This window comes from Gadus macrocephalus, chromosome 20, assembly GCF_031168955.1.
Source record: "Gadus macrocephalus chromosome 20, ASM3116895v1".
Classification (NCBI taxonomy): Eukaryota; Metazoa; Chordata; class Actinopteri; order Gadiformes; family Gadidae; genus Gadus; species Gadus macrocephalus.
In genome coordinates this window covers 23,017,958-23,042,957 of record NC_082401.1, presented here as the reverse complement: position 1 = coordinate 23,042,957, position 25,000 = coordinate 23,017,958, and the positions used below count along the sequence as shown (strand labels likewise).

Genomic DNA, 25,000 nt, shown 5'->3' with positions numbered 1-25,000 from the left:
GCCCAACCATTCGCTGCCAAACCCCGTTTGGGTCACTTGGCTCCGTGGCTGCTTGACTGACTGTCTGGCTGACGAGGCTGACTGAAGAGACTCCAGACACACCCACCCACACACGCACACACACACACACACACACGCACGCACGCGCGCGCGCGCACACGCACACACACACACCCCCGCACGCACGCACGCGCACACACACACACACACACACACACACACACACACACACACACACACACACACACACACACACACACACACACACACACACACACACACACACACACACACACACACGCACACACAAGCAAACACAGGCACATAGGCATCCGCATGCACATAGATACACACACGCACACAGGCATACACATACACTTGTGCATGTACTGTACACACACACACACAAACACACACACATACACGCATAATTGACTAATGGAGTTTGTGTTTACAAATGGTTTTCCTGTTTACTATGGTATTTATTTATTAATAATTTGATAGAGTTTGGGGTGGTAGGTTAGAGTTAAGGCCTGGTGTAACCCTTTTTACTGCGTCAACTAATACTCATAAGTGGTTAATTGATGTAACCTTATTGTAAAGTGTAATGCTTCAGGGTGGATTTGAAACTATGCCTGCCTTGAGTCTGACCATATGGTGTGATGTGCATTTGATTGGAAAATTGACCCTCAAGATTAATTTAAGTAAATTCTCCTTTCCCTCCTTCTTTTCTCTCTATGGCTCTCGTTCTCTCTCTCTCTCTCTCTCTCTCTCTCTCTCTCTCTCTCTCTCTCTCTCTCTCTCGAACATACAGACACACACACACACACACACATTCCTGACTCTAAATATCCCCGAGTCACTACTTATGCACATATTTTGACTTTGACAGAACGCCAGCTCATGGCTGCAGGCTCCCGTGTGTGTGCATCTGTGTTTTATGCATGTGTGTTTGCATTTTCGTGTGTTTATTTATGCATCTCTGTGCATTACATTCATGCATGTGTTAATACAGCGTGTCATATGGGGGAAGATCAGAGCCCTTGAGGACAAGCAGCTCCATCTGTTGATAACTGAGTTTTGCATATCCTGTTCCATCCCTGATATAGGATGTGCCTCTTATATGCACATCGGCGCAGCACGAGTCAATATATCCTCTCAATACCCAACAACCTCAGGGCGTGTTGATCAGAGGTCCAGACACCACTTACATAACACGCCACCTTCCTATTAAGGGTACTCCAGGGAGGTGGTTTTGGATGGGCCAATTTAGTGTCCGCTAAATGGCTAAATAGTAAATAACGATCGCTTCACAAGTATCAGCATTCGTTACTCATTCGTTCCTCAGTAACTAGCCACGTTTTTGCGTACCTTATTGTAAAGTGTTACCCAAGTATCCGTCCGTCGTTGTTCGATTTGATGAATTGAACTCTGCAAAGCAGTTATCATTCCCTTTACTTTATAGGAAGACATTGAACTTACGACTGAACCATTGCAGTGTGTACGGTGCTTAGCTGCCCCACCCGAAGACCTTCGAGGCATCTTTGACTGACATATGTGAAGTACACCGTGAGCTGTTTGGGAAGCAAGCTTTGCCTAATAGACAAGTAATGAAGCTTGTGCTAGCAGTTGTTTGCTCAGCTACACTACACTCAGACGGGCTCCACATTTTCTTTCCAAGAGGGTTTGCAATCAGGGGGTTGTCTTTTCTTCATCTGGCCCTGTAGACGTTAAGAGGACCCAATCAGAGGACCCAATAAACGTCCCGGGGCCAGGGTTCATCCTCCGCCTGTTTCAAAGCATCGCTCCGGGGCTTGGTTTAGCGTGTTCTCCTTCGCCTTGTCCCTTTACTTCCATCACCTCCACTTAGTACTGGAAGCGGTTCCCCCCGGTCTCTGCTACACATCTTGTTTGTCATGTTTCACGCTGCAATCCTCGATTTCCAATGCCTTTGACTTTAAATGGTTGTTTTTCTGTTGCTCTGTTATTTTTTCTCATTACCGAGACAAGAAGAAAGAGAGTGTTGTGTTTCTGCGTGGAGCGAAATAGAAAAACTGAATTCCGTTCAAACAGAATTGAAGAACAAAGAGCAGGGATGATTAAAAGCATAATCCCGCCGAAAGAAGGCTGAGGCCAAAACATGTTGAAATTCTCACACCTGTGGCTCTGCGGGTCATCTCAAAATGGTTGCTAACAGTATCCACTTGATCTGCCCGCAGTCATTAAGGAATCCATGTGATTGGTCGAGAAAAAAAAGGAAGAAGAAGAAGAAGAAGAAGAAGAAGAAGAAGAAGAAGCAGAGGAAGAAGAAGAAGAAGAAGAAGAAGAAGAAGAAGAAGAAGAAGAAGAAGAAGAAGAAGAAGAAGAAGAAAAAGAAGAAGAAGAAAAAGAAAAAGAAAAAGAAAAAGAAGAAGAAGAAGAAGAAGAGGAAGAAGAAGAAGAAGAAGAAGAAGAAGAAGAAGAAGGAAGCCATTCATGGAGATTTCTTCCTCCTAGTGGTCGCGTCGTATTACAGCCACTTACTCAAAGGTTGCTCTGAAATATTAGGAGCCTTTGGTTCTTGGCTTTACTGCATTTATGCAGGTAGATATCTCTGAAGAGCAGCAGCCACAGCGGGTCCATTTCACCCAGATGGGATGTTGTTTTTATCCAGAAAAAGAAGCTCCGGGCCGAGTTTTACAGATGGTATGAGACTCGATGATTATACTGCTATACCTAATGTGACTTTTCATAAACGCCCCTTTTGTTGTTTTTCAATATATATATCTATAAATATATATCAAAAAATAAAATAAACATACTGATGTTTTTTGTGGGCAACAGTTCCCAAAAACCCAATGCTGTTTTCTTAATCTCTATCAGTTAGAAGGTCGAAGCATCCATGTCTATTATCCCAAGCAAGCGTAAGGCAGACAGCCTTTGTAAATAATAAATGAGGGCTGGGCCAGCTATTGATCAAGGCACTCTCGGACTCACACAACACGGTCTTGTGTTGGTGTCCAACTGATGATTGTTAATGCGTGTACGCGTGCATGCGTGTGAAATTGCAAATGGGCCGCATTAATAGAGCGCTCTTCAGACTTGTAGCCCGTCTGAGCACTTTACAATTATTGGCTCACATTCACACATTCATACACACATCCACCGGCGGTATCAACCAAGCAAAGCAGCAGCCATCTCGGCAGGAGCAGTTAGCGGTGGGTGCCTTGCTCAGGGACACCTCGCCACCTCGCTTGGAGGAGCAGGGGATCGAACAGACAACCCACTCGACCCTCCTGAGCCACTGCAGCAACTGTGTGTGTCATTGTGCGTGTTTATGTGTGTGTATGTATGGGTGTGTGTGTGTGCATGTGAGTGTACATGTGTATTTTTGCGTGTGAGAACAGGCATGTGTGTGTGTGTTTGTGTGTGTGTGTGTGTGTGTGTGTGTGTGTGTGTTGGGGGGGTTGTTTATGTGCGTGTGTCAGCAGACGACACTTCCATGCATCACCTTATACAGTGAGACACTATCCATACACTAGCGGGGCTGTGTGGCTGTGAGCAACGTGAACACAACACGCAGGAGAAATAACGTGAAGAAATCGAAAGAAAGAAAGTGGCAGAAATGGATGCAAGGAATAAATGGCAGAGATATTATCAGAGCTGTGTGCCATTTGTTCCCCTTAATCGTGTTCCACCGCCGCCAACGCACTCGCACAATCCCAACCCCTCTTCAGGGCTGACACGATAACACAAGTTTACCAATTACAATTACTTTAACTCAAGGAGCAGCTTTCTTTGAACGCTGATTATCCCACGGATCTTAAGGACACAGGAACCACAGAGGAACAGGTGGGACGAAGGAGTAATCAAGTGATCTCTATGAAGTCATCAAGGCTCTTAGGGACTAGTTGCTGGAGAGCTTTCACTTACTGAAGGTGTCAATAGCCCTCTCACCATTCACAGATTGTACAAATGAATGTGTTTGTCTGTGTGTGTGTGTGTGACGTGTGTGTGTGTGTGTGTGTGTGTGTGTGTGTGTGTGTGTGTGTGTGTGTGTGTGTGTGTGTGTGTGTGTGTGTGTGTGTGTGTGTGTGTGTGCGCTAATGTATTCCCTCCTCCCCCTCAACCTAAACCTCCCATTCACTAACTCTGGTGAAAGGTTAAAGACCTGTGCTTAGAATGCGACATAATGGCTTATGTTGCAGAAAAAAAATGAGTTCCTTTACAAGCTTGCGATATGGAGGTCATATCCTTTTTTCTTCTTCAGCACATTCACCTACGTTATATTTCTCTCTCCAGTGCATCTCCTCTCTCTCATTCACTCTCTTTCTCTCTCTCCCTCCCTGTCTCTCTCTCTCTCTCTCTCTCTCTCTCTCTCTCTCTCTCTCTCTCTCTCTCTCTCTCTCTCGCTGTCTCTCTCTTTCTCTCTCTCCCTCCCTGTCCCTCTCTGTCTCTCCCTCTCTCTCTCTCTCTCCCTCCCTCCCTCCCTGTCTCTCACTTTCTCTCTCTCTCGCACCCTCTCTTCCTCCATATCCCTCTCTCCCTTGACCTCCCTGTCTCTCACTCTCTTTCTCTCCCCCCTCTCTTTCTCTCTCACTCACTCTCCCCCTCCATGTCTCTCTCTCTCTCTCTCTCTCTCTCTCTCTCTCTCTCTCTCTCTCTCTCACTCTCCCTTGACCTCCCTGTCTCTCTCTCTCCCCGCTCTCTCTCTCTCTCTCCCCCTCCATGTCTCTCTCTCTCACACTCTCTCTCCCCCTCCATGTCTCTCTCTCTCTCTCTCTCTCTCTGTCTCTGTCTCTGTCTCTCTCTCTGTCTCTCTCTCTCTCTCTGTCTCTCTCTCTCTCTCTCTCTCTCTCTCCCTCTCTCTCTCTCTCTCTCTCTCACTCTCTCTCTCTCTCCCTCTCTCCCTCTCTCTCTCTCTCTCTCTCTCTCTCTCTCTCCCTCTCTCCCTCTCTCTCTCTCTCTCTCTCTCTCTCTCTCTCTCTCTCTCTCTCTCTCTCTCTCTCTCTCACTCTCCCCCCTCTCTTTCTCTCTCTCTTTCATCCATGGAGAGCGACGGTATAAACACAATCACACTCCATAAGCTTGCGGCTAAACGGTATCTTCAACAAAGCACGGAGCGCATCCTTTTCGTTAACATAATGATGATAAGAATAATGATGATGATAATAATAATAGAATCCAGCCTTGTTTGAATAAGGCCACCACCATTCCTGTGATGTGCATTGAGTGCATGTTATTTTCACTCACTAATTGTCCTGGAGGCAATCTCTAACAAAAATTGCTTCATTATTGTTGTTAATTGTATTCTGTGTGCCAGATGAAGTGAATTGCTGTCAAGCTAGTGTTTTACAAAAGCTAAATAATTTGAGGCAGCAATGGAATCTGTGTAGTCATGGCTCCTGACTGCATTATTTACGAGCACATTCAAGATCCCTATGACATGTAAATGAATATGGAGATAGTAGTTTAGATCCCAAGTAGGACAGCTAGTAAATTACAGGCATCACGACAAGAGAGACACTTATTGTTAATATACTCATTATACCTTCTTAAATCTGCATCATGTACCTTTGTAAACAGCAACAAGTAATAATAAGGTCATTTATACGTGCTGCTATGAAACATTTAAGATACCCAAAGGGAGAGGGATACTGAATTCAAACCAAACAGGGCTGAGTCTTGAGGTTTATTGAAGATGTGGTCGGCATTGGATTTTCCCACAAAACACATACCACCTCAAACATCTCCCCTGCGCTACCGGCCAGGGCAGACCACTGAACCACCAGGTGGGCATCATTCATCATATGTTAGCGGTAACACCGAATACTCTAGTGAAGGAACAACAAAGAGCCAATCGCCGGGGTCCCTGTGTGCTGGCAGGGTTAATATTCCTCAGTCAATAAGTGTGAGGTTTCTTAAAAGTGGAGATCACAAGCTCAATGTACTGTTGAGCAAAGTGCGACACTGCTTTGCAGCAGTGGAGAAAAGCACTCAGATCTCATCTCCCCGAGCATACAGACACAGATACAGGCTAGAAGACACCGCCAGGACACACCACAGAGGAGGAGTGTCTGTGTTATTATGGTGGGCCTATCATGACTGTGTGTCCCTCCCTAAGGGCGGGCAATCAGGGTGTGGTAGCAGCAAACAAGACCCCTGGGGCCGGGCACACCTGAGACTGCACCGTGCTCTGCATCTAATCTGTGCTGTCAAACATACAACCTACGATAAACACACACACACACACACACACACACACACACACACACACACACACACACACACACACACACACACACACACACACACACACACACAGTGAGTGGGGGCATGCACACAGATTGTTTCCCTGCATCATGAAGCCACTAAACCTACTTTTTGCAAACACACAAAGTTTGTGTGTGTGTGTTTGTCTCTTTGTGTGTTCAGATCATCGTGTCTATGTGTGTGTATGTGTGTGTGTTTGTATGGTTAAATGAACAAGTCCCTGACAAACGAAACAAGATAAACGGATAGGTGGATAGATAGATAGATGGATGGATGGATGGATGGATGGATGGATGGATGGATGGATGGATGGATGGATGGATGGATGGATGGATGGATGGATGGATGGATGGATGGATGGATGGATAGATAGATAGATAGATAGATAGATAGATAGATAGATAGGGAGAGAGAGAGTGAGGGACAGAGAGAGCCAGAGCAGGAGAGAGAGAGAGAGAGAGAGAGAGAGAGAGAGAGAGAGAGAGAGAGAGAGAGAGAGAGAGAGAGAGAGAGAGAGAGAGAGAGAGAGAGAGAGTACTGGGCCCCTTTTATGAAAAGAGCACAGCTTTTAACTTGATTCGGACCCAGTCCAGACCTGGTCAATTAATAGTAGCAATTGACTCAACCAGGGCTCAGACAGCTGCTACCTCTTTTCAGGGAACAACACAAAACCAGATGGACATTGATTAGGGTAGATGAAATGGTTAGCCAACCCTGCCGCCTTGTCTTCATCATCAGAAGCACATTAAAACATATATTTCCATGGATTTCCCAAAGATAAAATAGGTACTGCTTTGGAGAAGGCACTTCGGTTATCATTATCTGCAATCAATTATGGATCGCATAGGATGGTATTATAAATGTCTGGTTATTAAATGGGGCCTTCTCTTTCTTCATCAACATTTTTATATTTTTTGTTGTTGATACAATACAATAACGGAACGGCAAACATAACATGCTAGGGCATTTTGATTCTCTTTGTTCAGTTTATAATTAGCTGTACTTGTTATTGGTAAATCAAATAATTGACACGTGGCTGATTAATAGATTACTTTAATCACTAGAATAATCTACGTTAAGAAGTATATGAAGTTGTTTTATTATTATTATTATTAACAACATCCATTATCATCAACAACAACAACAAATCTGCCAATCATTACAATGAAATGCATCTCATTTGCATATCAATATCTGATTAGTAGGCACCCTAATTGCACATTGATAATCCTTAATTGAACTCCTGGCAATTAAGACCTTATGGATGTGAGCAATGGTACTGAGCAGAGTTTTCCCTTTACGTCAAATTGAGAGGAGGCAAAGATACACATAAAGTGAGTGAAGATGAGAAAACCCAGTTTTTCTGAGAGAATTTGCCCCTCGACAGTCCTACACATAGACTATACACATTCAGAAGGTACGTGTTGAGATCTAAAGCTTAGAAATCGTTAGTGGTGGAGGCCTTCACCTAGAATGGCCTGGGGAGACAGAGGTGACCTTAAATGACCTTTAATGACATAGTGATTAGCCATTTGAAAGGTCTTGCGATATATCCTTTACATATTGACATACATACACACACACAAACACACTTACATGCATGAACACACACACACACACACATGCAGACATTTGCACACACACACACACACACACACACACACACACACACACACACACACACACAATCATGCAATCACACACACGTGTGCCCCCGAAAGCTCCCCCTGCCACTGCCACTGACCCCCAGCCCTCCCTCCCCTTGACAAGCCGAGAGCTGCAGCGAGGAATTCTTGACATCTATGGGAGTTAATTACAATGAACGCACATCCACGGCTGCTGGTGTGTAATTAGCAGTAGCACAGCAAATGGAAGGCCAGTGTTTTAGCTGCTCAGAGAAAGATAAAAAAGGATCGCACAGCCCAGATCCATCTCGATGCACGATGAGGGCTAATCCCCATGAAAGGCACTTTTCATTCTGTTGTACTGTGTCCTGTGTTATTTTAGTGTGTGTGTGTGTGTGTGTGTGTGTGTGTGTGTGTGTGTGTGTGTGTGTGTGTGTGTGTGTGTGTGTGTGTGCCTGCATGCATACTTAAGTGTCCATGTATGTCAGATCACATCTGAGTTCGGGCGATACATGTCTGTGTGTGAATGAATAAGTGATAAGCTATATGATTATGGTGATTCAGAAGAGTATAGCTACCATGCCACTTCAATAGCCTGCTAAAGATTTGGCTCCATTTAAATCATAAACCATATTCAATTTGATATTATATACCACAACTGTCAGTAAAACAGTAAAAGCCAACGACTGGACCAGAAGACGTATTCTCCGTCTGGTGTATTCTTGAGTAGAGCTATATCTACTGTTGTGTCATCATCTGTTTTGAGAGGAAGGAGTCAAGGGGAATAGGAGACGGGGGTTTAGAATCTGACGTTCGCGGCGTCAGATAGAGCGCCGTTGTAACCGCAGCGCCCACAATTCTAAAACCACAACAAACCAGAGTCGCTCAAAATTCTAGCATGAAGGCCAAACAATAAAAACACATTTTTAAGTAACCCAAGCAAAATGTGGCCGCGCATCTCCCGTCCGCCCACATGCCCAGCGTGCGTCCTAGCGCACACATTTTTGCCAAATATGGCATGTTGAAGGGGAGTGCATCCCACCTTCTCAGACAAAAATGCTTGCGGTAACATCGGTGCGACAAATACCGACCAGGAATCAACGTGTTTAATTTGGCAAAAAAAAAACTAAAAACATATTTCCTTTGTTTATGGTACGTTCGCAATATCACAATGTAACACATTTATTCCCGCATCTGAGATTTGTAATATTGTTTCCTAAAGTAGTAGGCCTACAAGGAGATGTAGAATAGGTAGGCCTATGCCAAAATGTTATGCAAAACATTTAGAAATCTTAGTGGTCCCTGTGGTAAGGCAACATTTACTTACGATGGACCAGAACTGTGAATAAACTATGTGCAAACATGCAAACAAAGCGCACTCTCTTGGCTGCGCACAAAACATATAATAAGCAAGGTGCCCACAATCACACAAAGCGCACTATCTTGCGGACAAAAACATGTAATCTTGAATTGATTTGAATGTTCAAATGTACTTTCTCCACGACTCAAATGCCTTAATACAAGCAATGTGAAGTAGTTTTCGGATGTTAAACCCCCCAAAAAACTAACGAGACAAGAACAACCTGCATCGCTCTGGTTAGTCGGTGACTTACGGGTGCCATCGAAGCGGGTGGCGATGGTATCCAGGAAGGTGTTCTGCGGGGCCAGCAGCCCTCTCATCACCGGCATCCTGCTTCGGGTCGACTGACTCCTCCTGGCTCTCCGCCCGGGGCCGGCGCTGGAGTCCTGGTCAGACCCGAACCCCGGGAGGAACCGTGAGGTGCCTGGCGCGCATCCCAGCCCCTGCAGGAGCGCGCCAATCCGAGTAACGCGCGGTGGCTCCACTTTGAGACGGCGGGGTTGTGACCATATCCGTTCAAATGAGCCCTGAACAACCTTGAACAATGGGAAAAAAAAACTAAGCTGAGCGCATTGCAAGTATAGGGAGGGGGGAAAGGGTAAAAAATGGACTTAAACAACAATGATCAGCCTGTATGGCTTAATGGGTGAGTACTACAGCATTAGTTAAGAGAAGAACTGGTGTGATGGAGAGATGCGGAGAGTCAGGCAGCAAGTTTCGGTGCTGATGTTGCTCGGTTGAAACGGTATAGAAGCGGCAAGCTCCTCCTCGTCTTCCCCCTTTCTCTCCTCCTACTCTCTCTCGCTCCCTCTCTCTCTTGCTCGTCTCAGTCATCTTAGTTACCGAGAGCAGATGCCGTATCACGTGACGTTGTGAGACTCCCTTTCTTCCAGGATTGTGAACTGATCCTGTGAATGGAGGAGGGGTATGGCATGCTGTCGTTTCAAAGCAGGGGAATTACCTTTGTGCGTGTAGTAAGACTTCGAAAAGAAGCGCTAGACTATAAACAAAACTACTGTCCGATGAACCAACTCATTAAACACCTTAAGGCTAAAAAAATAACAGGCAGGCTATAATGGGACATATATAGGGGACAATGGAATAGCTTCTGTGGATATAACATGTTGTTCTAGCATAAACCCAATTGATTTCCCTCCACTTCAGGTGAAATTCAAGTGAAAGTCGGTGACCGAAAACAATGCTTACACTGTTAAAGCAGGCCCATTTCATTCAGAAGCATGACTAGTAAAGTTAATCTGCACGCTTGTGTGTAAAGGGTAGCCAAATTCTAAATTGAATTGAAATCGGAGCAATCCTATATATAATAGTTTTTTGCAAATCCAGCAGCAGAGCACTGACTCATGCATTTATCGAGGGATTTTCGCCATCTGATGGCCGTTACTGCGAAGTGCAGTGGGATGATTCAGTCATCAGTTACATCACACCTTCTTGAAATTACAAATTCGACACTTAAGATACGTGCCATTGATATTTATAATTAAGTTACGTTCGTCCTAATTTATCTCATCTGTCAGGTAGAATAGGCAAATTATGTTTAATATTAACATTAATAATGAACTTTTTCAATTAACGGCGTGTTAATCTACAATGTGTATTACGATGCATATAAAAAAAAAGTATTAAAGTCCATTTTCATTTTGCAACAGGTTTGCGCTTCTGCCCAGAAATTAATAATTTGTTTTGTTTGAGTGCTGCACAACCGGCCAATTGCAGTAGTTTCCTCAGCAAGCCCCTCCCATACAATGGTGTGGTCTCATTTCATTAGTCAGTGGAACGTGAAGAAGTTCTCTGATTGGTTGAGATTATGTCATTTGATTTGGAGAGTGATCGCGGAAGCAGTGTTATTATATCGCCTCTTTGCGCTCATCAGTCCTGTGTAGACGCCAAGTCATCAGTGCCTCCTTCAACCATTCACCGACGCTCTTCAGTATAATAAAACGAAAAAGGTAGGTACATTAACATGTTGCAATGGTTGTTTACATGAGCCTATAGCATATCGAAATGATGACGTGACAGGAGTGTACCGGGTACGTGACCTAATCCTACGACGTCTGAATAGTTGCTCCTATTGTTTAGCCTGTACTCGAATTAATTACTATAATGCATTCGGTTAATCCGAAAAACTTTGTATGCATAAACCAGTAATGCAATTTGAGGACTGTCTTATCTATTGTGTGGTGCGTACCACTACCATCCCTCATTTTCAAACCCTTTGGACCCCTATCTTGATCAAGCTCCCTTGTCTTACGTATGTTTTTGCATATGAATTTTGTCCTTATGTTTATTTTGATATGTAGCGATAGTGTTTTTTTTTATTTTGGTGGTGTTTAACATTTCGTACCGACCCTGAACTTCATGACCGTCGTGGTGCAGTCCCCTCCCCATCATACGATCGCCCTATCCCAGAGTTATGCAACACATGAGATATTGAATACTGATTCTTCTTCAACAAAGTTTCCAGTCATGTAACTGCATGTTCTATCAAATTGATACATAATCTGTAAACACGTGTTGCATTAACCGTGCATGAAATTACTAACTATTTTACATTTTATAGCTGTCTTTTTAAACAAAAAGTAGGATGCATATATTTTCCAAATAGAAATGCCTGTAAATATACTTTTTTTGACAGTTATTATGCGGTTTCGACCAAAAGTCAGCAATGTTGAGTCATTGCTCTTTTAAACGGTCTCTATGAATGAAGTTCATTCATTCCAGATACACCCTTGGCGTTGCGCAATTGCACTGTTGCACCGGTTTACGTAAACTTGCATGTTTTCCTCATGTAATAAAATGTTCACTGCTGCTTATTCATATTGCTCCAGCCTCTTTGGTTTTGTTTAACTTAACTTCTTCAAATAGCCATAAGCTATATAATCTCTCTCTCTCTCTCTCTCTCTCTCTCTCTCTCTCTCTCTCTCTCTCTCTCTCTCTCTCTCTCTCTCTCTCTCTCTCTCTCTCTCTCTCTCTCTCTCTCTCTCTCTCTCTCTCTCTCTCTCTCGTGTCAGCTCCCAAGATGTCCCAGAAGATCAAGGCGGGGTCCGTGGTGGAGATGCAAGGAGACGAGATGACTCGGGTCATCTGGGAACTCATTAAGGAGAAGCTCATCTTTCCATACCTGGAGATGGACATGCACAGGTAACCAACAACACTGCACCCTGCTGGGTGCCCAACTAGACCACATGCAATGAAGAAGAGCCATTCTGTCCCAACCTGTTCCCACTGAAACCCCTTTACCTGTTCTGCAGTGTCTAGGTCTGAGGGGGAGGGGTTGGGTGGCTTACACATATTCATCGGCAGTACCACAGACACGTTAAACAGGTCACACAGGTACTGTGTGTGTATGTTTGTTGCACATTTGTTAAGGAAATAGAGAGATGCAAGTGTTTGTCAGCCTCCAGCAGAATCTCCGGGGCACAAGGTGACCTGAAGATATGGTGGGAGTGAGGAGAAGGCTCAGAGGACTAATGCCTTTTATGCCAAAGAAGTAATGCAAAATATGCACATGTGGTTTTGTATTGGCTATTTTTATGTTGGTTACATGATATATAGCTGGAATTAAGGAGCCTTTCCTCGGGACGTGGTTGGACATGGTAAGCGTGTCTAAGGCCCTTTTAAAACACAGCAAACTTCTGTCTTTTTCGAATGTGCTCTAAATCTATTTGTTGGTGCGTTGGGTCATGTGGCATGTCGGGCCAAAGTGGAAATAATTAAAACTTTAAGGCGGATCTCCTCCAGGGAAACGTATCACAAGGGTGGATGGGCATGTGTGTGGCTTTTTGTTGGATTGTGTCAGCAGAGGGTTAGGGTGTAATCACTGCATTTAACGCTCAATTAACCCTTGACCCAAAAAAATTGTGTGTTTTACTAGGGCCCCATACAACTGGTTTAAATGTGGTTTCAGTTTACAGTCTTGGTTCCTCGTGAAGTGCTTTTGGTTAATAAGCTAAAAAAGTTCAGAGCTTGTAGTTCTCCCTAATTGAGACAAATTATATTTCCCTTTTTTTTATGTTCACACACATGCACAAGCGGGCGCGTGCGTGCGTGCGTGCGTGCGTGCGTGTGTGTGTGTGTGTGTGTGTGTGTGTGTGTGTGTGTGTGTGTGTGTGTGTGTGTGTGTGTGTGTGTGTGTGTGTGTGTGTGTGTGTGTGTGTGTGTGTGTGTGTGTGTGTGTGTGTGTGTGTGTGTGTGTGTGTGTGTGTGTGTGATACATATCAGTAACAGCAAATGGTGATACTGTTACATCACCGTTGTTGGTTTCTCCATTGTCGTGGCTGAGGGGGCAGGGCTATTTGGGTGAAAGGTTAAGAATGCCTTCAAGTTCATGGCTGCCATTTGGTAACCATGTTGTAAAGCAGATCAGAAAGGTGCTATGATAAAAACACACTGATTAGCCAGAGCTAGAAGGCTCTTTTCTACAGCACAGCATATCAACATGCATCATATCGGTATCACCATTTGCTGTTACTGATATGTATCCGCATATCAGAATCACAATGCGCAATTTTCAAGCACTTATTATTGTTTACCCATCCATCTCCAAAAAGAAAAACCTCACGTCCCCCAATGCCCCTCTCCCCCCCTTCTCCCGTTGTTGACCCCCATCCTCCTCCCTCCCCCGCCCCCAGCTACGACCTGGGCATGGAGAGCCGCGACGCCACGGACGACCGCGTGACGGTGGAGGCGGCGGAGGCGGTGCAGCGCTACAACGTGGGCATCAAGTGCGCCACCATCACGCCCGACGAGAACCGCGTGGAGGAGTTCAAGCTGAAGCAGATGTGGCGCTCGCCCAACGGCACCATCCGCAACATCCTGGGCGGCACCGTGTTCCGGGAGGCCATCATCTGCAAGAACATCCCCCGGCTGGTGCCGGGCTGGGTGAAGCCCATCATCATCGGCAGGCACGCCCACGGAGATCAGGTGTGGGGGGGGGGCTGGACGGGCCTGTGGATGAGCTACCAATGCACCACACACAGAGCAGGATAGAGTGCAGTGGGATAAGACTTTATCTTTGGCCTGACCTCCAAGAGGCATTAAATCATGACCTTATATACGTCGTCTACGTATCACATAAGCTTTATTGCCAGGTGAAGGTCCATTCACATTAGTGCACTAAACGTGCAAAATGTTCACACGGATACAGAAAAAACACTGCGTAGTGTTTGCTGTAGTTTTGTGTCGCGCTGGGGTGAATTGACTTTACACCTACTGTTTAATAATGTCACATAACAGCTGTGCATAAACAAATGACGATCAAAACATGGATTGTTGATAAAATCATAAGGCGTGGTGAAGTTATTTTAGATGATAGGCTATGGGTCCCTTTCTATTCCCATTAAGGATTAGCTTGCTGATGCCATTGAGGGGTTGTGCTGTCAGGAGGGATCAAGTCATTTATTACAATTCTTAAGTTGCCCTTTGCACAGTGAGGTTAGCACGTGAACCGACTGTATCCCATCTGCCCCACTGGTTGATGACTTCATTAACCCTGCAGCAGCTCGTAGCCTCTGGCTCCCTTCCCTGTCAGTGTTTAGCTGAAGTCAACAGAGCTATGCTCAAAGGTCAGCAATCCAGGTCAAGTGTCATTCCACATCCCTGTTGGTAAACACGTCTTGGTTTTAGTTATCATTTAATCTAAGTTTATCTCGAAGTTTCAGAAAATCAATCGTTATGCCGCCCATTTTTCTCATTTTTTTTAAAAAGTTGCCAGCATTTGAATTTTTTTTAATGAACACATCATCAATGAGGTGTAACATTTCCAACTGGTTTTGCAGACAGTTCCTAGTATGAAACTCAGGGGTCATACCTGGGTTACGATGTAACACTGTTATGAAAAATCCTATCTTAGTCCAACTCAGTTAAGGTCCAACGGTTGAGCTTCAAATGCGTTTTCTAAAATGTTCATTCATTCTAGTGTTCATTCATGTTTGTAATTTATATGATGTTCGAAACGTAGTAATTCCAAGGAGGGAGAGGCTACCGTTCTTCATGTAGTCAATTGAACTACATTTAAATGTTTTAATTTTTGTCTTACAGTACAAGGCCACAGACTTTGTTGTGCCAGGGCCAGGGAAAGTGGAGATGACCTACACACCAGCGAAGGGAGAGCCGGTCAAGTACGTTGTGTACGAGTTTAAGGGTAAGAGCCCAAATGCTTGGTGTTGGTGTACCTTTGTGTGTCAACCTACCCCTTGTCAGGTAGCATTAGGTTTCACGGACGAGTGAGTGCTCAGTTGGACCCGGGAGAATAAGTAAAGCCATTGACTCATGCAGACAGAAGACCTGTGTATGTGGATCTTAATTGAATGGCGATGGCAATCAATATGTATGTCATGAACAGTAATTGATTGATACAATACAAGCAAATTTACATGTACTGTTAATATTATTTTATTCACTTGAAATGACCAGTTCACTCTGGCCATTCCAAGGGGCCCTCACAGTGAGCTCAGTTTGCCTTAAGTAGAATTTAAATGGGTAATGGAATGTGTCTGCATGTGATAACGTGCTGTATCTTCAAGCCCCAACCACGCTGCATGCCTTTTGGATTAGTTGGGATAAGTTCTAGGAGTGTTGCCTTAGTTTACCTTTTTTAAAACGTTGGGACAACAGACTATAGTTCGCTATTTGAAGTGCACTGCACATGACAATTGAGGCAGCTCCCGGATCATTTCTGACCAATCAGACAATCGCTTCCCCGAAGTGTTCGGGGAGTCCGGCTTGCCTGCAACACTTCTAAATTGAGGATAAACTGCATGGGTAGGGAGGGAGCGGACAGGGATGGGCCATATATTGGGGGTTGTTTAATCTGGCTCTCTTCTGCTCCTCTTCTATATATGTTACCCCTACAGCACCTTTAAGTCTCTCTGTCTCTGCCTCCAGAATCCGGTGGGGTGGCCCTGGGGATGTACAACACTGACAGTTCCATCAAGGACTTTGCACACAGCTCCTTCCAGATGGGCATCACCAAAGGCTGGCCGCTCTATCTGAGCACCAAGAACACCATCCTGAAGAAATACGACGGGCGCTTCAAAGACATCTTCCAGGAGATCTACGAAAAGTACGGGAAACGTGCACTCCTGCAAACAGACCTTTTGGCTAGTCATACTTCAAACCTTACGGTATCCTCCCCACGACCAAACATTCTTAGACAGACAATCGGACTCAGGCACACACACACACATGAACAATCAGACACAGAAGCACACACAGACAATCAGACACAGACACACACACACAGACAATCAGACACAGATAATCAGACAAGGATAATCAGACACACGCTCACACACACAGTCAATCAGACACAAAAACAGGGACAATCAGACGCACATGCTAAACCGTGAGCTGGGTTGGTTTTCAGAGAGTACCGCGCCCAGTTTGAGGCCAAGGGGATCTGGTACGAGCATCGGCTCATCGACGACATGGTGGCCCAGTGCATGAAGTCCGACGGCGGCTTCATCTGGGCCTGCAAGAACTACGACGGAGACGTGCAGTCGGACTCCGTGGCCCAAGGTAGGCACAGGGATAAGCGCGCCATGTAATGTCATCGCTGGACGAGCCGGTTCAAGAGCCAACCTGAAGCGGTGCATGGCCTTTTGACTGCTGCAGTATGCGCCCGCCTGCTGCCAGAACCAGTCGGGTTTGGAACCAATTGAATTATAGATAATGACAAAAATAATGATGCAAAATTCGGAACGTTCTGTTCCTCAGAGGTCTGTTCCATTTTGGTAATCGGCTCACATTACGTACCGGTGACTTCAGGTATCAAATATAGATATTTGAAGCTTTGAACCAAAAAACACATGAATGAAGCATGCAACATGCTTGAATTCAGAACGTGTGTGTGTGTGTGTGTGTGTGTGTGTGTGTGTGTGTGTGTGTGTGTGTGTGTGTGTGTGTGTGTGTGTGTGTGTGTGTGTGTGTGTGTGTGTGTGTGTGTGTGTGTGTGTGTGTGTGTGTGTGTGTGTGTGTGTGTGTGCGCGCCAGGGATTAGTTTGTGTGCAATGTTTGTACTGTATTACTTGTACATACTACCGACTACCATTATTACATTTGTTAGCATCTTCTAATATTAATCTGCTGTATAACCGATTCTGTGGACATTAATACTTTTGTTCCAATGTGTGTGTGTGTGTGTCTCTCCAGGCTACGGCTCGCTAGGCATGATGACCAGCGTGTTGCTCTGTCCGGATGGGAAGACGGTAGAATCGGAAGCGGCCCACGGCACGGTGACCCGCCACTACAGGCAGCACCAGCAGGGCAAGGAGACCTCCACCAACCCCATCGGTAAGGCAGCACCAGCAGGGCAAGGAGACCTCCACCAACCCCATCGGTAAGGCAGCACCAGGGGGCAAGGAGACCTCCACCAACCCCATCGGTAAGGCAGCACCAGGGGGCAAGGAGACCTCCACCAACCCCATCGGTAAGGCAGCACCAGCAGGGCAAGGAGACCTCCACCAACCCCATCGGTAAGGCAGCACCAGCAGGGCAAGGAGACCTCCACCAACCCCATCGGTAAGGCAGCACCAGCAGGGCAAGGAGACCTCCACCAACCCCATCGGTAAGGCAGCACCAGCAGGGCAAGGAGACCTCCACCAACCCCATCGGTAAGGCAGCACCAGCAGGGCAAGGAGACCTCCACCAACCCCATCGGTAAGGCAGCACCAGCAGGGCAAGGAGACCTCCACCAACCCCATCGGTAAAGCAGCACCAGCAGGGCAAGGAGACCTCCACCAACCCCATCGGTAAGGCAGCACCAGGGGGCAAGGAGACCTCCACCAACCCCATCGGTAAGGCAGCACCAGGGGGCAAGGAGACCTCCACCAACCCCATCGGTAAGGCAGCACCAGGGGGCAAGCCAAAACATGGGCTAACTGAGGACGCCTGGAGGATTTGGGTTTTATTTAATTTGACCAGGACGGTGCACATTGATTACATTACGGGCAAACATCCCGGCCAGCAAAATAGGCTAATTGTAAACCAGAGTCCCTCGAAAGGCAGCTTAAAACCAGATACAAGTATTAAAACAAGGATACCTTCAATCCAAGGACACAAGGCACAGACAGAGCGACAGAACCTGAACTGTATATAAGGACCCAGTGACAACAAAAGGACAAATCACATAACCCCTGGTCTAATTACCCTATTCTTATGATGGCAGGACTGGTTGCCGACAAGCCAAGCTCTTCGCTTAGGTTGTAGAAGAACAATGAAGCATGCCGTAGACCGTTTGAACCATGACCAAGTCATATGGCTTTAATTTACTCTTTCTCTATTGATCCCGAGGGAAATAGTTAATGGCCCAGGCTCAAGATAGAAACATAAAATAAAAATGGGTTTTATGGCCCAAGAGTCCCTTTATAGTTCAACGATTTAAATCCCACAAGGCTCTGATCCAAAAAAACGGTAAATGAATATGTTTCTGATACCAGTCGTGTGTGTGTGTGTGTGTGTGTGTGTGTGTGTGTGTGTGTGTGTGTGTGTTGCCTTCCAGCCTCCATCTTTGCGTGGACGCGGGGCCTGCTCCACAGGGCCAAGCTTGACAGCAACGTGGAGCTCCGGGTGTTCTCTGAGTCCCTGGAGGCCGTCTGCATCGAGACCATCGAGGCGGGCTTCATGACCAAGGACCTCGCCATCTGCATCAAAGGACTCTCAGGGTGAGCCTAACGCCGCCTTCAATGGAGACCGGAGTCATGTACAAATCAAGCAGAAAAACACTGCGCCGCTTCGTCCACGGTGCCATGTGTTTGCTCCACTAAAATGATGTGACTTGACATGACGTTGCCAACTTGAACCGAACTTCACACACCCTGTGCCTTTTGGCTTTCATTGGTTTTGTAGTGTGTGGTCTTCGTAAAAAATCATTCACTGATTTCAGCTTTTGTTTCACCTGTTTTGTGATAGAATTGTCTAATTTAATGTTGTCATCCCCCCCAAAACACCTGTCTCCTATCTCCATCTCCTGCCCTACTTCCCACATCTCCCGTCTCCAGTGTGACGCGTGCAGACTACCTCAACACCTTTGAGTTCCTGGACAAGATTGCTGAGAACCTGAAGATGAAGCTGGCCAACCAGCCCAAGCTGTGAGCTCCACCACTGCCATCGTCCGTAGTATCAGAACCCTGATACAATCTCCCACAAAACATAATGTAGACAGACACGCACACACACAAACACACATAATCACAACAAGCACACACGCCAAGACAGGTGTTCCCAATAAACACATGGTGATATCCAGTGCCCCCTCTTCCCACTCAAGGTGAAGGCATACTGCCGTGCTCGCCTGGAAGACTTTCCTGGCAGGCCATCCTTCTCATGAGGGAGGTGCAGGAGGAGGAGTAGCATTGGAGCTACTATGTCTGCCATCCATGCATTCCTATGAGCTCCATCCAAGACCTTGAAACACAAATGTTCAGAAATGCATTTGAGTGTTAGTCCGGTAACACCAGATAGCGAGTGGGGTGTCACCCCTGCAACCCCCAACTCCGTCCCCACCAATTTGTTTTGCCTTACCACTGTCGCGTCACGTTATCTAGTGAAATTTGCCTCGCATAGCCCTACCATTTAGTGCACTAATGGCTGTTCTGGTTTATTTTAATAACAGAATCGTCTTCTAAGACCTTTCCATTAGGCAATGTCACTAACTACTTTTGCACCTTGTCATCATCTTTATCATGTTTGCAATCATCATCATCATCATCATCACCGTAGTACATGAGTCTAGCTGAGGTTTATGAAATGTGCAATACCTTGAGGCGTCTCATGATGAAATCAATTGTCCTCTTTGGCCGTCTATAGAGCTTTATGTACGGTAGCCATTGAAGATATATCTGGTAGGATTAGTTGCACATGGAGTGTTCTATGAGGGAGATTTTAACTGTTGTTTTCGTTGTACGTTACTAGTATGTCAGTAACTCATTTACCTGTCTTCGTCCGTTGGTCGTCTGCTAATCTGTCTGACTTTGTCTCCCTCACATGGGGCTTGTTGGATAATAAATAATAAAAAGTTAATAGGTTTTCTCTTTTTTGATTTGCTCTTACCTTGTATTGACGATCATGATGAGCCGCTGGTTTATCCAGAAATGTATTATCTATTGTAATAATTAAAAAAATTGTTTACTATTGGAGTTTTTTCACAATTGTATCAGTAGTTCCTGAAACTATCAATTTTTTTTGTCAATGCACATACAAAGAAGAGAGGACTATACACAACATGTATCTAGCAAATAAAGACTCAAATAAATATACAAAATGTATATCTTATATATATATATATATATATATATACCTCCCCACAGAAACCTATTCTTTATAAATAAATACTTAATTATTCCAATAGATATGTACTGCTAATGCAGTTTCCCCCAGGAACTGTTCTCTAAGGGGTCAAAGAGTGTCTGACGTGTTTTGAACTAATTTGATCGTTTATAATTTACTAGAATAAGGAACTTCTTTTGTATGGAGGCACCACCTGGAACTGCACATTTCCCTATATGATCAAAGAGGGGCTGCCATATTGAGAGAAATCTAACCGTACACCTACTGCACTGTGGATTTGATATTTTGTACTTTACTAGAGTGAAGAACTTCTCTAATCCAAGCCTCATGTGACGGAGGAGATGATGACCTTTAACATAGTTATATCAGTCGTCTAGCCACTAGGCTCCGGAAGGCCATAGGGTCAGCTCTAATTCTTGGCCTGACCACAGTATCTGGTATTACACCAAAGAGAGTGGGTGATGAACTGGGGGGGTCCATATCCGGACACATTTATAGAAAGTATGACTTTTGTCCAGTGATTGCAGTGTTGAGTTTTACATTTTATTAGGCCATGCTTGGATCATACAGATGCTCCTGTGATGTTCTATCAGCCAACAATAAGAAACTCTGAAGGGAGAAAATTCTTTCATATCAACATGCGATGGTACCTTTTGATGTAGGGGGTTTGAAAAAGGAAAAAAATCATCAATTGATGAGGTGTACAGGCTGAGAGGGAAATAAGGATTGTGTGTACTGGCCAATACGGAAGAGGATTCGGTCCACACATAAATAAATAATTAAATTCTGACCTCATTCTCAGAATTCTGAGTTGTTGTTTTTTTGTGTGGCCCTAATCCTCTTCCGTAGTACGAAGCCTCGAGTTGAGGCTATTTTTAAATGTAAAATAAACTTTGAATTCTTTGTCCCTCCTTTGCATATATCTTATTTCCACTAGATGGCAGCACTTTAAACCTTGAACCTAAGGGTTTGGCTTCCACATGTACCATTGTTTACGAGATCACTGAAGGTGTGGGGACTATTCATGGTCCATGGCAGAATAGTGAGTTGAAATTAAGTCTTCTTCTATCATTCCTATTTAACCATTACCGTTAAACGTGTCGGTCTCTCCGTGGATCAATGGATTCAGATCCAAACTATCAAAACAACTTGAACGGCAGGGGAAACCCTGACAATGGAGCTGTCAACCGTCAGAATAACACAAACGATGTAGTCTCACCTGAAAATGGAAGTGGAAATGCCCGAGATACTGAAACGTAAGTAAAATGTATATTAGAGTCTCGAATATCATACATGATTGGTATTAGATCTTTCTTAAATATAATACAAAAGTGGCAACTGTGCTTTATGAATAGTTATAAAGTAAACATTAATTGAGTAAAATTATATATGTACTGAGGGACGTTGTTATTAGTGCAGTGAAGATACATATAACATTATAATACCGGATTTAAACGATTCGAAACTGAACCCAACCAAATAATAGGGACATTTGGGATCGCTTTCGTTTTGTCGAAAATGAGAGTGCACATGCGCAGTGCGTATTAGTGTTGTGTAAGTAAATAAATACACGAGATATGATTATGAATAGCATGAGTAAGAAAATCATAACTTTAGGAAAAATAATAATAAATATTATTATTTATGAAAATAAATGAAATGCATGGTTCTTAACCAAGGGTTTCAGACTGTAGGCCTTGTATGCTTTCCATGCATGATCCCATGTTTTACCTGTAGACGACTTTAGAATCTAACACGGTTGTTAGTAACACCTCCCTTTCTCAACAATTGTCTGTCCCAGATGTACGGGATTCACCAGGGTGGCCCCAAACGAGACCAGACGGCGTCAGCTACAAATGAGTAGGCCTACGTCTTTTCTCCATCAATCTGTCCACACATCCATCATCTTATCTACCTTCACCTTTCTCCCGACAGATTAATCAGTCTTCTGCATGTATTTGTGTATCCTAACATGTGTGTGTCTCTTGCTTCCTTTGCTCCAGTGGCTCAGAAGGAAGAGGCAGACTTTCAGAAGTACAAGGAGTCTCTAAAGCCGGTCACCATCGACGAGCCCCCAGAATTGTTAGGCAAGATGACTTCATACATGTGGGAGGGGGTAAAATAGGATTGGTCGGTTTCATCTCACTGTGGGACTGGTGGGTTTCATCTCACTTGACATGTTTGCACCCAAATGACTTCCATCCAACGTCCACACCCCAGTGTTTTTTGGGGCAGTGTGCACAAATCTTTACTCTGAAGGAAGGCAAGCTAGTGAAAGTGGTTAGTGGTTAATCTCACAAATCAGACTTAAGAATTGTGTCCAAAGTCTGATGGCAGACAGGCTGGAGTCTGAGTGAGCCTGGGCGTTTCCATCTCTTTTGCTTCTTATTTCTTTCGATCTGTTATGGTGATGGTGGGTGGCGGAATCTGTAAACGCGTATCTAGCGGATACAACCTGGGCCAGCAGTCGTAAACAAAAAGGGTCTCTAAGGTTTAAAATCAACATTATGTAGACTGGCCAATGTAAAAAAAAACATCTATTCATCTATCTACCGCTTCTGAAACCTTCATTAACTTAAATTTGTATTTGATGGATTATCTCCTCAGTGAACCAGGAAACAAAACCCTGTCCCTTGCAGTTTCTGGTGTCGAATTATGGCACCAAGGTAGGCCTACTGGGTTCCCTCCACATCCTCAACCAGCTATAGGCCTCCTTGAGCAGTATGTCCTGAGTCTGACCCCTCCCTGCTCCATAATGTCATGCATCAGAATTCACTCTAAAAGCCTTGGATAAAAACGGCAGTGGTTCTCAGAAACAGGTGGGGTCAAGGCCCACTAGGGGGCACCAGATAGCTTCTAGGGGAGCCTTTATGGGAGTAGACTCGTCGAGTGTAACTTTTGCACCCCGTGTTCGGCTGGCATCTAAATACACTGTGAAATGAATAATGTGTGTTGAACATGACGCTGTGTGTCTGTCACCAGGTGGGGGGGTGTCGCTGGCCGAGGCAAGGCGAAGGCAGCAGACGCAGTTAGACCAGTCCAGAATACAGAAAAGGGTACCCAACACAAGACAAGCACCTACCACAGACACAAACACTAAAACAATATTCAAATGATTTACAGACCACATTGGTGGGGACTGAAATGTTACATAGAATTGATACATTAGATGTTTAATGCTTGGATGCAGAAGTAGGAAAATAGTGCCATGTTTCATCTGGTTTCAAGATGAAAAAGATGGAGCTGGACAGAAGGAGAAGAGCAGAAGAGGAGGAGGAGAACCAGCGGCTGAAAGATGAACAGAGGCAGAAGGTGCGATACATGAATAACATAAGATCAAATTTAACTTTATTTACATTTGATATTTAGAATCTCAAAAAGGGAGAGGGTTAGTTCTCGCTTTGTTCTTTAATATCTGGCTTTAGACATGAAATACTTAGCCAAAATATTTTTTCTCTGCAGTTTTTCAGACATTATAGGGAAGAATTCAGTGCCACCAACAGCCTCTAGATGTCAGCACAGACAAACAACTTTAGGGGTCTCACCACTGTTACACCCCTCCCCATTCCCTAGCATCCCAGCCATTAACATGACGCCTGATTAATGTTCCCTGTGGTCAGCCGCATCAATGTAGACCTCTGCCCATTTGGGTTTATAAGACCTTCTCTGCTCGTTGCCTGGTTCTCTACTTACTCTACCTAATAGCGCTTAATGGACCTCAATTTCGCATGATTAATATCATCGGATGAGACCAAGGTTGGGGCAGTAGTTCGCTCCACAAACCTTTCACAAGACATATAATCAGATATATATTACAGAAATCTACAACTTTCTGGGCATTTGGACGGCACGCTTAAAAAGTATCTGATATACTGTATACTTCTCCAGTCCATTGTTACCTAGCATCAGCTCATACAGGTTTGCAAGCTATCAGGATGTCCCAAGGAAGCTTCAAAGTCATTACAAGTGGACCCAGCGGTTGCTGAAGATTACCTTGAGTTTCCTTGCTTCTTAGAATCCGGGCCTAAACGTGAATTGCTTTCGTGAACCAAACAAGGTGATGTTTTCTAGATTCGGCCAGACGAATGTAGCAACTTGGGTTTACTACTAACAAGGGTTTGGGAGTGAGCAGTGCAGCAGTGTTCGTATAATTATTTATTCAGCTGTGGAGGGAACACTTAGTGCCCTACCTCCACGGATCGAGAACAGACACACATTGCCACACACACGTTATTGCAAAACACACAAAAAAACAAAACAGTGCTCTAGCAGGGAGGAGAAGAAGTCGGCCACCACCATCTGTGCCCCCCGGCATACGGATCACCTTGACCTTAAACACCTGTAAAGCGAGATTCCAACGGGTGATCAACGCCTTGGTGTCCTCCATGAGGCGTAGCCACTGAAGGGTGGCGCGGTCAGAGCAGAGGGTGAATGAGCGCTCCTGGAGGTAGTAACGCAG

The 25,000-nt window shown here is 44.8% G+C and overlaps 3 protein-coding genes across 3 annotated transcripts in view; 2 read left to right on the top strand and 1 right to left on the bottom strand.

Annotated features, from left to right (window-relative positions):
• Positions 1-25,000, bottom strand: part of akap11 (A kinase (PRKA) anchor protein 11) — a 178,985-nt gene that overhangs the window by 71,545 nt on the left and 82,440 nt on the right. The window lies entirely within an intron of this gene.
• On the top strand, positions 11,044-20,390 carry idh1 (isocitrate dehydrogenase (NADP(+)) 1). Its single transcript, XM_060039631.1, has 9 exons — positions 11,044-11,204; positions 12,267-12,396; positions 13,887-14,178; positions 15,295-15,397; positions 16,141-16,318; positions 16,622-16,773; positions 17,407-17,547; positions 18,755-18,917; positions 19,254-20,390. Exons 2-9 carry the CDS (start codon positions 12,275-12,277, stop codon positions 19,345-19,347), a joined length of 1,245 nt encoding a protein of 414 aa, XP_059895614.1. The 5' UTR covers positions 11,044-11,204; positions 12,267-12,274; the 3' UTR covers positions 19,348-20,390.
• The window catches only part of epsti1 (epithelial stromal interaction 1), a 10,634-nt gene continuing 8,919 nt past the window's right edge, over positions 23,286-25,000 (top strand). Inside the window, exons 1-2 of the mRNA XM_060039750.1 lie at positions 23,286-23,597; positions 23,770-23,853. Of these exons, the coding sequence (XP_059895733.1) occupies positions 23,487-23,597; positions 23,770-23,853 (195 nt within the window). The 5' untranslated portion in view covers positions 23,286-23,486. The remainder of the gene's footprint in view (positions 23,598-23,769; positions 23,854-25,000) is intronic.

What these genes read in the sequence shown, in the direction of transcription:
- idh1 (XM_060039631.1), top strand. Translation starts at nt 12,275, where the DNA reads ATGTCCCAGAAGATCAAGGCGGGGTCCGTGGTGGAGATGCAAGGAGAC. An exon ending in GTCGGACTCCGTGGCCCAAG is followed by an intron (nt 16,774 to 17,406) that starts GTAGGCACAGGG and finishes GTGTCTCTCCAG; the next exon opens with GCTACGGCTCGCTAGGCATG. An exon ending in GACCTCCACCAACCCCATCG is followed by an intron (nt 17,548 to 18,754) that starts GTAAGGCAGCAC and finishes GTTGCCTTCCAG; the next exon opens with CCTCCATCTTTGCGTGGACG.